The following is an 18,282-nucleotide window of genomic DNA, read 5'->3' as shown; positions in this document are numbered from 1 at the left end:
TTCGAGCTACCATTAGGTGTTCCCCAGATGGAATACGAGTCATCTTGTACGACAACCCAGACATGCCCAGATCCCGTCCCCCACGACACATGTGCTCCATAACTGACGCTGACATGTCCTTGCTTGACACCCTGCCTCCGTACCTATGGGCCAAAAATGACTCTGATGTGGGGCGAATGATGATTGATCCTATTCATATAACTGTACGACAGGACGCTATGCTCCCGAAACTCCCGCAATATCGGATATCCCCAGAGGGTGAGAAGGCACTGGTAGCGATCATTCAGTCTCTGGTAGATGCAGGAGTGGTTGAAGAAGTGGTTAGCAACGTCTGCAACAGCCCAATCCTACCCATTGTTAAGAAGCAAGGCGAAGGAGATGAGAAAGCATATCGCTTCATCATCGACTTGCGAGAGATTAACAAAGTGGTTATACCCCAATACCCTGTAGTCTCCGATATCACTACCATTCTGACCCTCATCCCGTCCACTGCCACCACCTTCACTGTTATCGACCTTAAGAACGCGTTTTTCTCTATCCCCATCCATCCAGACAGCCGTTATCTCTTCGGCTTCACTTTAAAATCCCGCTCGTACCGATTTTGTAGAGCTCCCCAGGGGTACACTGAAAGTCCCAGCATTTACAGCCAGGCCCTCAAAAGGCAGCTGGATGCCTTCCAACTACCAGATGGAGTGGTGTTGATCCAATATGTCGATGATATCCTTTTGGCGGCCGACACCACCCCGCTTGCAACGACAGCCACCGTCCAACTCCTACACTTTCTTGCAGAAAATGGCCACAAAGTCTCCAAAAAGAAGTTACAATTCTGCCAGCCACAAGTGACTTACCTAGGCCATCTCCTGTCCAAAGAAGGGAGGAAACTTACACCCGACCGAATCCAAACCATCCTAGACACCCCCATCCCGAAAACACAAAAGCAAGTCCGCTCTTTGGTTGGCCTCACCTCTTTTTGCAGACAGTGGTTACCTAACTTCAGCCTCATTGTAAAACCCCTACTTGCCCTATTAACCAAAGATGCCTCCTTCCCGCTCCCTTGGACCCCTGAGTGTCAAGCATCCTTTAAGGAATTGCGAGATGCTCTCTGTTCGGCGCCTGTCCTAGGAACCCCGGATTACTCCAAACCCTTCTCCCTCTTCACCCACGAAAGGGAGGGGTGTGCATTGTCTGTTCTAACTCAATCGATTGGTCCTAAGCAGCGCCCTTGTGCCTACTTCTCCGCCACTCTTGATCCTATAGCCAGAGCTTTGCCTGCCTGCCTTCGAGCAGTAGCTGCCGCTGCTGTCTCTATCCGTCAGAGCGAGGGAATTGTACTTTCCAACTCCCTCATCGTGCTAGTACCCCATGCTGTCGACACCCTCCTGAACCAAACCAAGACTCAACACCTGACTAGCGCACGACTGACAGGGTACGAACTGACGTTACTTGCACCCCACATCACACTAAAGAGATGCACAACTTTGAATCCTGCCACATTGTTGCCCCTGCCTGAAAATGACCCCGACGTTCCTCCCATACACGACTGTGTGACCCTCACGGACGAACAAACTAGGAGTAGGGTTGACCTCCGAGACACGGCTTTTACTGACCCCGATGGAGAGCTATGGGTAGACGGCTCATGCATCAAACTCCCAGATGGCACCACTTCAGCTGCCTATGCAGTAACAACAGCCCGAACAGTAGTTGAAACAGCCCGCATCGCACAACGATCTGCCCAGGCAGCAGAGCTGATAGCCCTCACCCGAGCATGCATCATAGCCGCAGGGACCACCGCGAACGTATATACGGACAGCCAGTATGCCTTCGGAGTGGTCCACCATTTTGGACTCCTGTTGAGGGAGAGGGGATTCCTGACGTCCCACGGCACCCCGATCCTCCACGGAGATCTAGTCTCCGCCCTGATTGAAGCAGTTCTCCTCCCCAAACGATTAGCGGTGATCAAATGTCAGGCACACAAAAGGGTGACAGACTTAGTCGGACAAGGGAATGCATTGGCCGACATCACTGCACGAACCACAGCTGAGAATAGGACGGTGACGCGCATGTATGTGACCAGGTCACAAGCAGAGAAATGGAGCGACACAAGGGTAATGATCAGAGACATTCAGTCGGCCAGCACCCCTCACGAACTGACTAAGTGGGCAAGGGTGGGTTTGAAGGACGAAGAGGGTTGCTGGCGAACGAAGGATGCAAACAAGTGGTTGCTGCCCGACTCATATCTGATCCCCATACTGACAATGGCACATTCCCCCGCACACATAGGATCTGCACCCATGATCGAACTCATTTCCAAAGTCTGGCACAACGACAAAATCCCCGACTCAGCCAGACGCCTAGTTCAGCAGTGCCTTATCTGTTTGCAACACAACCCCGGGAAAGGAACTGTGGTACCCCGGGGAGGGTTTGGGACCCCCAATCACCCCTTTGAGGTCCTTCAGATGGACTACATCCAACTAGAGAGATGCCAAAGCTTGAAGTATGTACTAGTCATCGTATGTGCCTTCAGCAAATGGGTAGAGGCCTATCCAACCCGTGACAACACTGCCATGACTACTGCCAAAGTACTGCTGAAAGAATTCTTCCCTCGCTATGGCCTTTGTCGAATTTTATGGAGCGACAATGGCCCCCACTTCATAGCTGAGGTTATCCAACTAATCCTAAAGGGGTTGGGGGTGAAGCAAAGGTTTCATGCGGTCTTCCACCCCCAATCCGCCGGTCTGGTGGAACGCCATAATGCCACACTGAAGTTAAAATTGTCGAAAATAGTGGCCACCACTGGACTTAACTGGCCGGATGCCCTCCCACTGGCCTTGTTATCGATGCACTCCACTCCCACCAAGCACCACTTGACCCCCTACGAGGTCGTGTTTGGGCGACCGATGAATCTCTGGACTGCTCCCAAACCGACCTCCATTCATGACGTCCCAAACGTCCTACTATCTGATTATTTGTGCAAGTTAACTAAAACGTTGTCTGTCATTCATCAACAGGTGCAGCAGGCCATCCCCGATGCTTCCAGGGGCCCCGGCCACGACATCCAACCGGGAGATTTCGTCCTAATACGAAATTTCCAGCGGACCAAGAGTCTGGAACCTCGGTGGACGGGCCCCTGGCAAGTGCTGATTACCACCCAAACGGCGCTTCGAGTGGAGGGGAAGAAACACTGGCTGCACGCGCATCATTGCCGGAAGGTCTCTGCGAACCTGGCCACGACAGAAAACGTCAGCACCCAAGAAGAGCTCCTGAGCAAAGACCGACCGATATTGGACTGTTATCCCGATACTGAGGCACTCGAACTTGCAAAATTCTCTGATCCCACTGTGCCAACCAGAGAAGGGTATTTCCTGCGTCGAAAGGAGGGAGTTTCGGCTAAGTAGGCCACGGACTAAGTTGAATCTCAGAACGGTGACCTAAGCACAATCAAGGGTTACCGGGAGAGAAGCTAAACGAAGTCTGTGGTTCTGCCCACTACCGAGCCCCCTTGAAGGTGATGGAAGCGCCAGATAAGAAGATGATGGAAGCTCCAGAAAAGAAGATGATGGAAGCAACAGGAAATACCCAGTATAGAAATCCAAAGACTGACAACTTGCACAAATCAAAGACAATCGCACTCTTCATTGTCTTCCTCTTCTGCCTCCTCCTCATGACCTCCTTCTGGATTCTGGAGGAAAGCGCACCGGCTCATGAGGCATTGCTACCTACTGCACAACCAACACCCCTGAAAGAGCACTACCTAGTCTCTCTGTCGCCTCAGCTGCGAGAAAGGCGCAGGGAATTCTGGAACAATTCCTTCGTGCAGCCGTTGCATCAACACAACCTTGCTGCAAATGCTACGAACTGTTGGATCTGTGGGTTGCTCCCGCATGCCACTGGACACTCCATCCCCTTCATCCCTTCTCCTTTCTCAGTTCACGGCTCTTGCCTCGCCTGCAGGAGAGCCACAAGGACAACGCCACCTCCAGCCGGACAGTGTCACACTTCTACTCTGGGTTCTGGCTGAACAAAACCGAAAAGACCTCTGCTGCCCTGTGTCCTGCGCTCACGGGCGCCACCTTCCTTAAAGACATTCCAGCCAAAGAACGAGTCGAAGTACAGGTGCTCCACAATCCAGCCAGGACCACCTTCTCTCATCTGCAAAAACAAACTACCGCTACTCTGACTGTGGCCCTGTCTGTTATCAATGTCACAGGTCTTGTGTGTCTCGAAGGCCATGGAACGCAGCTGGTGGGTCACAGTGCCTGCCGAATCACCAGAACATTGGACTCAGTTGACCCCCCTTCCTTTGTTGCTTCTCCGAATATGTACTTTGTGTGTGGCACCAAAGCTTACACCTGGCTCCCGAGAGATTGGAAGGGCGCCTGTTACATTGCCTTCGTTCTTCCACCCACATATGTAGCCCCTGCCAACCATCACCGGCAGAGGCGTGCAGATGACATTGGACAAGCCGACTCCACCGGAGCACAGTTCCTAGATGCAGCAAAGGGACTTGTTCCTCTGTGGGGCCCAATGGCAAACAGCCGCGCTATCCGACACCTGACCCAGGCAGTAGAAACAACGATCAACATCACGGCTGGCATCCTCGCTAACAACACGGCTGAGCTTCAAGCGGTCTGCCTTGTGACACTTCAAAACCGCCTTGTCCTAGACGTGGTCCTAGCCGACCGAGGAGGAGCATGCCGCATCATCGGATCCAGCTGCTGCACCTACGTGCCAGACAACTCGCCTTCAGTCTACAAAGCCATTGAACACCTCCACAGACTTTCCTCGGAGGTTCACCAAGAGCAGGAAGGATGGTCGCTTGGGAGCTGGTTTTGGGACACTCTGAGGAACTGGGGTTGGAGGTTGTTTTCCTTCGTGCTGATACCTGTTGTGATATTATGTGGGTGTTGTTTAGGTATCCAATGTCTGCCATCTTTGTGTGGCCTTGTTTCTAACTGTATGTGCCCAAAGACTTTGGACTTCCGAAATGAGCACATGAGTCCCCTCTATGAAGTAGAAATACGTGGCCTTATGGGGATAAATCCGAACTGACAAGTTGGCGAGACATGTTAAAAGGGAGGACTGTGGAATTTTAGTTTACGAACTGAACATCATCTGCGCCAGCTTGTCACCTATGTACAACGTGCACGACAACCATTTTAGGTATCATGGTCTCCCCGTCCATGATCGGTTTCCAGCGCGCCCCTCTGACCCAGCAAGCATCCTCCGCGCATCCTGGCTCCCCCTCCCTCCCTCTCATGAGCATGACCCTTCCGCATGACCCTGTCCCTGGGAGTCACGCCAGCGCCTGACCAGCACCTCCTCTCCTCCCATGAACGCCCCTCTGTTGATCAACCTTCCCTCCGCACTGGATTGTCCACGCGGCATGAATACCACTGCTTTGATGACCCCTCACCCCGTGTCCGGCTGTCCACACAGGTCCGAGGCCATTGCCTAAGCCGGGAGATACCATTTACTGCCCCTCATTGTATGGAATCGCCCCTCTTCAAAGGACACACTGTTGATCAGGGCCTCCCCACCCCCTGGGATATGATCAGGCGCACACATCCTAAGACTTGGCGAAACACTCAGCTGCGTGATGACCCCCTCCTCTTATCAGCAGGTTGAGGACCTCTATTGTGAAGGTATATGAGGGTGGGATTGACACGAGGATTACGGGGATGTGTCTTTCCTTGTTGTTCACAATGATCTGATTGTAATAAAGAAAGGTCACATGCCATAAACCAGTGTATAAGAGGCCAGGCCTCCGAGAGGCTGTTAGAGCACCTCGAGACGATACCTTGTTGTCTGATCTGATGTGTTCTGCTCCGTCGGAATAAAACTTCTGTTTCCTGCCTTCTGGTCTCCGGCGCCTGCCTCATTGCTTGGTAAATTTGAATGGTACAAGGGCGTTTAGCGCCGGGCAAATCTTGAGAAAGGTCCTAGCCCTACCTTTTTCTACACTTTTTGCATTCACCTTTTCAAGTTCTTACTTCCCGCCAGTGGCTGCTGCGAGGGCATTTAACTCTGGGCATCTACTCTTAAGAGTGAGAATAAGAGTGTCATTTGTGTGGTAATTATGACAGCGGTTTTAGACAGAAGACACTTGCAGCTTCAGGTGGACGGGGAGACACTTCAGCACTGGGATTCTTAGCAGGAAGTGGTGTGAGCACACGGTTACAAGAAATCAAAGAACAGGAGTGCACGTTTCAAAAGTATTTAAGGCATATATTATGCAGCTAATAGACACAGCAAGAAGGTATGTTCAACACTCGGTATAAGTGTAGATGCTAAACTGGCTTCCCATCTTATAGGTAGGACTCTGTGCACAATGGCCCGGTCAGTATCGCGTACTGATCTCAGGAACTCTGCAGCTCATCCATCTTCCACTTGGTGGAAGCCCATACCTTCATGTGTTTCCCATGAGTCTGATGTGTGACTAATTCTGTATAGCTGCCAAGTGGCATCAGAGTAGGTGTAGGAAGTGTGACACCTTTAATAGGACTTTCTAGGAACTACAGTTTCTCTTTTAAAAATGTATATGTGGTTTCAAAGTTTGCAGCATGCAGAGTAGTTGGCTAAGAGCCCAGGGCTGCTGAAGGTGCCACATGTGACCCGAGGGCACCCGGCAGTTGTACCAGCTTTACCTGTTTTCAGAGGGGATTCCCCACCCCTGATGTCCTAGTCCAGACAGTTACCCTTGCCTTCCATACCTTAGCCTTTCGAACTCCACGTCATCAACCAGGAAATCACGAGTCTCCACCAGTTTGTGTATTTGCTGCAGTAGTTCATCCTCCTTTTGCTTGTCCTCTGCGGATTTATCTTTCTCTGAAATTGATGAAAACCAGGAAAGAGTAAAATGCACATTTCCAATCACCACCCTACACATCCAAACAATGGCTGAAGTGCATCTTTCCTATTCCTGCAGCTAATCTGTTAGCTAATCTTGGAGATTCCACCATCCCGAAAAACGTACACTGTCCTTTTAGACCAGAAAAATGATCTTTTATCCTTATGTCGATATTATAGTTTGGGTGTAGACTAGCCAGTACATGTTTTAAATTCACAGAGTGGGTTTCTGGGTCAGTCCACTTTGGCCACTGGTTGCTTCGGGTCAGCCCCCATTTTTGGTTGCTCTGAGAGAGTGTCAACCACATTTTGGATCAAGCCATAGTAGTGTCTTTGTCTCACAGTATTGCTACTAGCGGTTCGATATTAGGCACTGCCAAAGAGAGCTTTTCCACTGGAATCTGTGGGGTGCATTATTTTCAGCACCAGGCAGGTAATATTTGTTAAAGGACGAAGCTGCCTTGAAAAGAAAGCTTCCCACACTGTCACCACCTCATTTCAAGGGATAAATATGCACTTAGTTGAAGGTTAATCTAAACAAGTATGTAATTGCAAAATACCTTTCATCAGATCTTTTTCACTAAACTTGTTTGTGTGCACAGAAATGCTACTCAAAAAAACACAACGAATATTTGTATTCAAAACTAGAGCTCACAAATATTACAGCAGGTTCACATTCTTTTCTTGATCGTGGTTGCATTGTGTTTGTGTTTTTTCTATTCTACTTGTGTTGCTTTTAATGTTGGAAGCAGTCTTTCTAAGATGTCCTACAGCTCCACAGTGTGCTTGTTCTTGAAAGATGTGGGTGAATGCTGATAGTGATACGTCCTCTTGCAGTTCGCCCTCTGACTGAAAACCTCTTGTGTGGCCCCTTCTGAGCTTGATCTGTAGCTGCAGAACAAGGATATACATTATGTTGTCTCATAAACGAGGCAGTAATCTTAGAAGGGTTTGGCACACACTTTCCACAATGAATCATGTTCAGAGTGTGGGTTATAATTGCTTGGGATGGGATTATAAATAATCATTTAGACGTGTGTTTGTACCCACCTGTACTCAACTTGGACAGCCTGCTTGGTCTTATATACACTATTCTTTGTACAGTAGCTGCATACCTATATTTATTTACCCACTACACACATAACTGCATGTGCATCAACATGTATTTCCCATTTCAGCGTTGCACTTTGGGCGCCTGCAGTGTGTGTGTGTATATATGTGTGTAATATGTGGTATTTGTATAGAGTGAGCTTAATGAAAAGGCAGCAGAGCACTGAACAGAGCCAACGGCAAGTACACAGTCAAACGACTGATAGGAGAGGTATGTGCTTATTGAATTGTTACCACATAAAAACAACAGGAGGTACCCCTTCTGTGCTTAGCCTATCTCTTCATAACAGCCCAAGGGGATCACCCTATGGTATTAAAAGGATGTTCACCCACTTCCAAAGATTCCAAGTGTGATGCTTCTTCATAGAGACTTGTCCAGATACCTAGTGGGCCGATTACAATGTCAGTGGGACCGGCACTGACGGCACGTCGGTGTCAGTCCCACTGACATCTTTAAATGCGGTCAGTCTGAAGCATTACGATGCAGTCAATCTGACCGCATTTCCCCTGGGACAGACTGACAGCTTCCGACTGGCTCAAGGAGCCCATTGGGCCGTCGGTCAGATCACATTCCCCAAAATGGAGATTACGATCCACCTTTCCGCAAGCCATTTTAAGTTGGTTATTCCGACGTGAAAAGGCTGTAGGATAGGCTTTCTGAGACCCAAAGCAGGGCCTCTGTCACCCTTGGCCTACGCTATGGGCCCTGGGAGGGAGGGGGGCAGTGGCACCTATGGTGCCCCCTAAACATCCCTGCATCTTGTGCCTGCCACAGGGTCTAGGGATGTTTCTAAACTTGCCTCTTTGCATTGAGGCTTGTGCTGTGGCCCTTTTCTGGGCCGCAGCATAAGCCTTAATGCAAAGAGGTATGTTCCAACTGCCTCCAGGGCGGTTGGATCCTAATTTCGTGGGCGGGACCAATGTAAATGTAAATGTATTTGAGCTTATATAGCGCACAGCTACCCGCAGTGGGTTTCCCGGCGCTTGCTTAGGGAACCCATCCTGGTATTCCCCTGTGAGATAGCCCCGGCAGGGTATCCACAAGGTGAAAGCCAGGCATCCCGCCACGAGGGGCCGTTGTGGAGATTAAGCAAGCTATTGCCCAGAGTCTCAGAGTGTGAACCCGTGAGTCGAGAAGGTACCGGAGCGAGAATTATCGAGTCCGTGGAATTTTTAGCCCAAGACCCGCCGAGGCGGGGAATTGAACCCTGGTCCAGGGCCGATCTCAGCTTCCGGGTCTGCCGCCTCTAACCCCTGAGCCACACTTCTCCACCAATGCCTCACGAGGGTAGTTTGCTTTCGTCAGGCCCTCGCACAGATCCTGTTAGTACCCTCTTTCGGTGCCTTCAGTTGTGAAACTTCCATTGACCATACTCATACATGCCATATATGGAGACCCATTTGGTCTCTATATTCGTATTTCTTTAGTAGCATCCTATTTAGAGCTCAATGAGGGTAAGATGGCAGGTGGACCTTAGAATTAAACTTTTATCAAAGATCTCTTCCTGGTCATGGACCTATTTGTTTCCATCTTCCCCCTCATCATGCTAAGCATGGTAGGGGTTCCCTTCTGTTGTTTTTGCATGGTTAGATGCTTGGGAAGGTGACACACCCTGTATCGACTCTTGCTTCTGCCCTTATAGAATATAGTATTGGATTGTTACCTCATTGTATTGTACTGTTCTGTAAAGATGTGTGTCTTCATCTTTCCTAAATTGGAGAAACATTGGGGACGTCCTGATGGAGACGGTATGTTGTTCCAGATCCTGGGTGCTTAGGTGAACAAGCCCTGTTGCCTTTTTTTACTTTTTACATTTCTTAATATTTAATCTCATGGTGTCCTTGCTTCAGGTGTGCCTAGAACCACCACAGATGGTGCGCTTGTTTGCAAGATAACGGGGGTTGTTGATCTTGATATCTTTTAAAATGTTGCACCTGAGGGAAGCAATCCAGGAGTGCAGCGTGGGTGTTCCCACACATCCGCCCATGGATTCTGAAGCCTTCCAAGTTTTACCCATACTAATAGACCTGAAAATGCTTCAGAATGCGACACCTTCCAAGGGGAGGCGTAACGAGGAGAAAAATCTGTACTTCTCCTCATTACTGCCTCTTTCTATGTGTGCTGCAGCACACATAAAAAGAGGAATATGGCACAGGGGATTGGTTTTATGCAGGACGTTGTCCCTTCCTGCACAAAAAACAATCCTACTTACAACGTAGGCACTCTTGCTCATCCATGCAGGGGTGCCTGCATTGGCGCTAGGCAGCACATTGTGCGCCAGCGCTGGGAAAAGATAGCAATGCACCGTGATATGTTAAATTTCCACCCTGTCCCTGTCACACAGCACAGCAAGGGGACTTGCTGCACTGCACTGCACTGCATGGCTTTTTGGTAAATATGCCCCCAGCATGCACAGCGTGTGAGGCATGCACCGTAAAAGAATACTTTCAGAATAGCAAACAGATCAGTAAACCTGCACCTATGTGGATGGATATCTTTTAAAATGAAGTTGAGACAAGGGCCTGAACTCCATAATATAACAGTACTGATACATGAGGGTAATCAATATGCCCTGCAATGTGAACTTGAGTCACATATAATCCAGACATGCTGGGGTGTAGGCCTGTGAATTTCATAGGCTTGCTGTTTTTTGGTGTTTTACAAAGGTGACAATCATATTCCAGGATGAACTACGACTTTCCTAATTCACCTAGGGGGCACACAAACTGCTGTTGTAGGTTTAGCGTAAATATGCAACCACACACCAATGCTATATCTTTATTTTTCAAATAGAAATCAATTTTCCACATGAAGAAGACTCTTCCTTTGCTTCCCGTTGTAAATTTAGGTTGTATATAGCCGTTTCTAAGGCTTGTTTAATCAGTTACGCCAACTTCAAGTTGTTGTTCATTAGTAATGCAATGACTTCTCCTTTCGCCTTCTCATCATGACACCTATTTTCCTGTTAGCCTTTCCTGTGACCACGGAAGTCCGCTTTCATATTGCCGTCTGTGGCTGCAGAAATCTACAGAGCTATGGTTTGATATCATTGTCATTTGTGGAAGGAGATCGACATCTTTCACTCCTAAAACAAGTTTAGGCAATTAGAAAAGGTTCCGTTTTTTTAAACGTCTGTGCGTGCACTTTCATTTATGGAAATGAGCACTAAAATAACTGGAAAACATTTAAGGTATGCAAATGTCCACTTCCCCAGTGCTGTGTACACTGTCCACTCTTCCTCTTCCACGGTCTGTGCATCATGTAAAAGGGACTAGCTAGAAAACTAAAATACCCCCAACTTGAAATATACCTCTATTTATACCAAGCATGCGAAGCAAGCAAACAATATCCGCCTTATAATAGGTCCTTTCATCCTCCTTCCAACCATCTATCCATCCGTCCAATCACACTCCATCTGTCATTCATCTGTACTTCCCTTCACATTCTCATCCACCAACTTCTTCCATCCACTCATCCATCCATCCATCAATCCATTTCTGTATCCTTCCATGTATAATAATTCAATCAAGCAAAAACTTTCGAATTTAATAAGCTGGGCTGTACACAGGTGAGCTACTCAGAGGTACCTGGGGAGATACAGTAGCTCACGAGCTACTGGTTGGAGACCCCGCCTTTCACCTGTTGAAAGTTTCACTGTTCATCCATCTTTTCATTCTTCTATCTTTTCATCCTGCGAACCGTCCATTCATCCAGTCTTTCACTGTTCTATGGTCCCTTTTCCTTTTCACAGTTTGTTTCCTATCATTCTTCCTTCCTTCTGCTATTCTTTCTTTCCCCTTTCTATTTACCCACCCTTTTCTCCCTTTCTTACTTTTTTTCTCTCTTACAATTATCTCTCCTGCTTACTTTTGCTTTTTATTCCTCTCACTGTATTGTTTCCCTATTGTCATTGTTCTCTTAATCTCGTTTATCATTGTGCACCCCAGGCGAAGATCCACAACCCTCTTTCATGATATTCCACACAGTGCTAGTATTGCCCAAATTATCTGCAGGAAGAGGCCCATAAACAAGTAATTAACTCTAAAAAAAGGTGGATTACATGTGTTCTATAGGGTGGAAAATAGAAAAGGTACACCAGAAAAATACTTTCCCGATGGAGATAGAAATTAAAAAAGACTGAGGTTCAAATGCACAAATCCACTCGAATACCTGCCCGATGGGGAGGAAGTCATACCAAACATTCTACTTTAAATAATGTGTGTGATTCAACTGTTTAGTCATAGATTCCCTGATATGACGTCACTCTGCTGCCTCTGGCAATGTACAGTGCCTCTGTCAGACAGTGCTGGTCCCTTCCCGTTCAGAGCTGTTTGCCACCTCCAGAGCAGCTTGCTGCAGTCTTGTGACTTTTGTGTCTCTGGCATGTTGCCATGCCATCCTGGCATTCGGCTGTGGTCCACAGGTGTCCTCCAGCCGAGTCCATCTCTGTACACCACCAGGTAGGGGCGTAAACTTTCACATACTGCAAGGGGGGCAATATTTTGAGTTAGGCCACTGCCACCGGCAATGCTAGCTTTGTGTGACTGCAGGACTAGCTAGGGAACACAACAAGTTTGAAAGAATCATGTCTGCATGACACACGAGATGTACAGGATATTGGGGCACATGCATTAACGAAAATACAGATCGCAAACGGGCAGATTTGCGGAATCTGCCCCATTGAGAACGGGTATTTTTGCATTTGGGGTGCATCAACCCAAATACAAATTCGCAATTTAAGTAATCTCTAAATTTGCGATTACTTAAATTGTGAATGCATTTAGGGAAACGCAAATTGCGATTTCCTAAATGCAATGCATGATGCAATTCCAAATTACGAATTCGTAATTAGGGTTCGCAAATTACCATCAATTTTAACTTTATGGTAAATTGCTAAAACTTTGAAAAATGCACTAGAGTGCATTTTCCAAAGTTTCATGTTACACACACACATGCCCTTGGGGCATGTATGTGCGCAACATGTGATAACTTCTCAATTTCAGGGGTGCAACAGGGTTCCATTTGGCACCCTTGCACCCTTTTGGTACTCTCAAATTGCGTGTGCAATTCCCATTCATTCCTATGGGCCTATAGGCCCGTAGGAATGAATGGGAAGCAATTCCGTAAATGCTTCCCACTTACGGAATTGGGAATTGGGCAGCAATTAAGGAATTTGTAGAAATCACAGTTTTTTTGCGATTCCTACATGCGATAGGGATTTACAAATCCTAAATAGCGATTTCATAAAATTCGCTATTTAGGATTCGCAAATCCTGACTTTGATGCATGTGGCCCATTGTTTTTTGTGATCTTGGATCTGGCGGTTCATTTCTTGATTTCGAATCAAGCATGCATATCATTCTTTTGAATATGTTTTATATCGCCGCTTTCATGTTTGGGTGATCACGTGGTTCCCCTGAGCACCATTTCTTGGTAATCCGCATGAGTACTCTTTGCTTGCTTTGAACATGTGTTGGTGTACTCTGTAATCATAGATCTGCATCCATCCTAATCTGTGGTGAACTCTTTTCTAATTGAATTGTTCCTGGATGACTATAGGTCAAATCGTATAGACATTTATATGTTACCTTTAACAGTTCCCCCGAAGAAGGGAATGGAGCATGAACTCAGCTGAAATATTGGCAGTAAATGAAGCAATGTGATGTAACATTGCTTATGATGCAATATTGTCTATGTATGTAGAAATTGTTATGAACAACACACTTCTTATCAAGGCTGATTATCTTTGTCCATCGACTGAAAGAATGATATACATTTCACATAAAGCATAAATAAATGTATCTCTAACTTTATTGAGCCAGATGAAATTTTCACGATTGAATGAAGCTTATAAGTCTTGAGTTGTGTGCATTATGTTGGGTGTACAGTACTTGTACACCTCTTTCAGCATATTTACTTAGGGATACGAGCAGGTCCTGTCACGTGGCAGCACAAAATTGAAATACATTGATTAATTGATAATTTGTTTGTTTGCAGCCATGGCAGGTAGTGGGGGTGGATGTATGATGTTACAACGCATACTTTTACCACACATGCCTTTACAACGCGGGTTTTACAACGCATGCGCTTTGGGGTGCTGGATAGTGATAAGTTTAATTTACTATTCCAACTCCAGTCCCCGTGGACACTAGGGAAGGTGTTGGATAGTAAATTAAACTTATTCCCTATCCTAGAGCGCCCCCCAGCGCAATGCGTTGTAATGGTTTGCGTTGTAATGACTGTGTTGTAATGGTAGTGCTTTGTAAAAGTTTCGTTGTAAAGGTTGTATACCAGTGGGGGTACCGGGCGGGCGGTGACGTTGGGAGGGGGAGGGGCATGGTGGGGGGTAGTAATGTATGGATTACGGACCTTAACAGGTAAGTAAACATATAAATAAATAAAACGAATTTCGTTGCGCGCACTGCATCGCATTTGGTGATGCAGTGCGCGCAACGAAATTCTTTTTATTTATTTATATGTTTACTTACCTGTTAAGGTGCATAATCCATACATTACTACCCCCCACCCTGCCCCTCCCCCTCCCCACGTCACCGCCCGCCCGGTACTCCCACTACCGGCCGTGGCTGTTTTTTTGTGAGCACGTCGAGTGCAGGCTAAATACACTGTTTTCAGGCAAAAGAGTTTATTTTGCCAGGTTGAAATTGCAGTTTAAAACTGCATACACACGGGCTGCAATGGCAGACATGAGAAATGTTTCAAGGGCTACCACATGGGTGACAAAATGAGTGCTGAAGGACCACTAGTTTAGGGAAAGATCACCCTAAGGCTGTTAGGTCTAACAGATATAGAGGCATAATTCTTCACCTTGCGTTTAATGAAGGACCTACAATTATGGATGGTGCAGTCAAATCTTATTCCGATGAATCAGACGGGCTTCCCACAAAGTGCGGTATGAGTTTGAACTTATTTATTCTAGCCATCCTAATCGAGAAGTTCTGTGCTGAAAAAATTCCTCTTCACGCTTGTTTTGTAGACTCAATATCTACATTTGCCAAGGTCCCAAACACAGGTTGTGGGCAAAGCTTAAAGGTTGGAATATCTTGTCATCACTCCTTCGAGCAATTGAGATGTTATATATTTAAAAATGGGTTGCTGTAAATTTGGGCGACAAAGCTACTCTTACCAAGAATAACATTGCTGACATGAATTAATCGCTCGTCTAACCTAGTTTTAATCCTCCATAATTACATTTTTACCCATTTTCAAGCCTTCATTATGCTGAGGATATTTTGTTGCTAAGTAAGACCTCATTTGACCCCAGAAAATGACAATTGCCTCTGCAGCTTTTATCAAAACGAATGAAATGGAGATCAACATGAAAAAGACAAAAGTTTAGATTTTTGGAAATTGTTTTAAAAGTTTGCTACTTGTTACTTAGAAGTGAAGCTGCAAAATGTTAGAAAATGTTAGGACATACACTTATTTAGGAATCACGTTTGATAACCAGGGTTCTTTTAATCTCATATGTAAGCAATCAAGGCAAAGTTGAGATCATTGTTCTTTGCATTTGCAGCTATACTAAAAAACCTAAACTGCCCCTCACTGGATCCCATCCTTAGAGTGATGAATAGTAAACTAATCCCATCGCTGACATACGGATTAGAAATCTGTAGCGGGAAGGATGCAACATTGTTAGCCTCTATACAAGTTGCTATATTTAAAAAGCTGTTCAGGTTGCCGAGAACACTAGGCAAGCCCAGGTACCTTAAATTTGGCCTTGTGTTTCAACAATTTGCTCAGCAAGGCGCATTTATCAAATGGTGCAATAAAATGAAGGAGGCTTCATGGAATAAACTGAACTATTGTATATGGTACAACATCGTGCACTCAAGATCTGATATCCCGTGGCAGAAAAATCCACAATCATCACTGAATAAACTGGGCATTAACAGTATATGGGCCTCAACAACTTCGCCCATGGTCTTTACAAGTATGGTTCATAAGAGCGTAATGAGACTTTTGCAATTGAACAACATGGATATTATGGTAAAAAAAGCACACAGTTGGACTGTTTTAAATGTGAATGTCCTCCCTCATTGCCTGCAATATCTTAAAAAGAACTTTTTATGATGTTGAAGTTTCTTTAATACAGGATGGGAAACTTTCCTACAAAATATGTTGTCCCTAGATGGAAAGCAAAGTGGCGTAATGCAAATTTTGGCCTTTCTGGTTTTAAAGAAAATACATTGTGTGAATTGTATGTATACATCCAGCTTTGTTGGAGCCTCGCAGGAAATTGCTATAGAAATGTTTTAATCAACTTAATATAAGCTCGTGCAGGCAGGACCAGATTCAGATTTTAAACGGTCAGCACACTAACTAAGCTGTCATTTTATTAATGACTTGATTTTTAAGTGGGATTGTTTGCACTTAAATTGTTGCTTGTATTTTTTATCCTGGTCTCATTTTATGGCCATATGTATGAAAGGATTTAGCATTTCTTAATGTACCAAATCACAATTGCTAAATGGCCTTTCCACGTGTAAAAAGGCAGATAGGGTATTGCAAAATGAGATTTCTACCAAGAGGAAATCACATTTTGCGATTCCCTAAATAGGAAATCGCAAATAGGGCTTTCATATTTGCAATTTCCTAAGCACATGTACAAAGCATTTCCTAAAGGAGAAATGGGCATTTAGGAAATGGCATTTAGGAAATGCTATTTCCTAAATGCCAATGTCCATGGTTATCATCGAATTCAAATTATGGTAACCATGTGCAATTTTCAAAAATGCATTTTTTAAAGTGCCATGGAGCACACAAATTCCCCTAGCACATCTGTGCGCTTTACATGTGCTTTACTTCTTTTTGGGGTGCATCAAGGGTTGACTTACACCCATAGGTGCCCTTGTTTTTGAATTTCCTAATTCACAATTTCCTATTAGGAAATTTTAAATTTGGAAATGCAAAACCATACGTACCTATGGGCCTTTAGGCCAATAAGAACAACTGGTACAGCATTTCCTTCATAGCGATTTCCCAATAGAGATTAGGAAATCTCTATTTTTGTACATTCCATTTAGCATTTCCTAAATAGCGATTACTTGGATTCACTATTTAGGCAATGCAAAATTGAAATTTTGGACATATGGGCCATAGATCCATTTTTGTGATTTTATATAATAAGTTTGTCTTGTATTTTATATTTTAAAGGTTTTTATTGACCATATACAATAAAGATTTTTATTTATAGAACCAAGAGCAGTACAAATCTCAGTCCAAGAACACAGTCTGCATTAGCAATAGTTGCATTATCAACAAAATCACCAGCATTTGGTCTGTTTCCTCAAAAGCATCATGTATTGGCTTAGAAGAGGCGATAGATTGTGTTAACATGTCTGACAGGTACAGAGGGAGGGTTATACTTCTAAGCATTCTTTCCTAGGTGCTTGTGGTAGCCGACGGAGAATGCCATTCATCTAAAGGAAGAGATCATCAGGGATTTATGAGTTGTGCACCTCAAATCCTGAAAAGAAAGAGTTAAGAAAGTAGACCATGCTGGATATAAACAGGGCCAGAGGAGAGTCCATGGAGGTTGGTCTACAATCCACCATTACCTTCGTACTTTACCATCACACTTTTCTAGTAGCATCTATTGCTTGGAACCATAGAGGTTCATTGATGGCCTCATATGTACCCAGTCCACATTTAAACCAACAACTAGACCTGTAGACCATGGGGAGTAACCTTAGACAAAACTATTACTATAATTTTAAACACTAATTTTGCAGTATTATTAACCTGGACGTGCCAGTTTTTGAAGATGGTTCAAAGCTAATGAACATGGTCAAAGTACAAAAAAATAACATCCACAATCTCCAGGAGAAAATCTGTGCGCTGTCACCGATAGTAGAAATCCTGCCTCAATCTCGATTGTGAGGGGAAAGTTGAGATCACTGTCCAGCTAACAAACTATTCTGATGTCACTCTTGCTGTGCAAAGTAAGAGAATCACACTTGATCCAGCACCAAGCACCCCTCATACAAACAGAGACATTGAACATGTTGATCCCCCACCTGCTCTAGGAGGCCCCTGCCCACCAAGTCTCCCATTGTGTCACAGCCAACTAACTCAACTGGATATTTCGCTTTTTCACAAAGAAAATTTGAAATGAAAAGGTATTTACAGCACTTAGTAAATACCACACCCTACGGTATCGGTATAAAATACCTCTCCCATATCAGGGCCTTAGAGTGACTGGGCTAAAGAAACATTCCTTCATGCATTACTGAATTACCTTTAGAGCTGAATAAAGAGTGCCTCCGACATCCACCAGAAGCTGTGTGTCATCGGCTTACGCGAAC

The 18,282-nt window shown here is 45.4% G+C and overlaps 1 protein-coding gene across 1 annotated transcript in view; it reads right to left on the bottom strand.

Moving 5' to 3' along the window:
- Positions 1-18,282, bottom strand: part of LOC147702018 (bMERB domain-containing protein 1-like) — a 249,753-nt gene that overhangs the window by 44,914 nt on the left and 186,557 nt on the right. Inside the window, exon 4 of the mRNA XM_086928738.1 lies at positions 6,711-6,825. Within this exon, the coding sequence (XP_086784864.1) occupies positions 6,711-6,825 (115 nt within the window). The remainder of the gene's footprint in view (positions 1-6,710; positions 6,826-18,282) is intronic.

The sequence above is a fragment of the Lissotriton vulgaris genome, chromosome 7, assembly GCF_964263255.1.
Source record: "Lissotriton vulgaris chromosome 7, aLisVul1.2, whole genome shotgun sequence".
Classification (NCBI taxonomy): domain Eukaryota; kingdom Metazoa; phylum Chordata; class Amphibia; order Caudata; family Salamandridae; genus Lissotriton; species Lissotriton vulgaris.
Note: the sequence above shows the minus strand (reverse complement) of the source record. Positions and strands in the feature narration are given on the sequence as shown.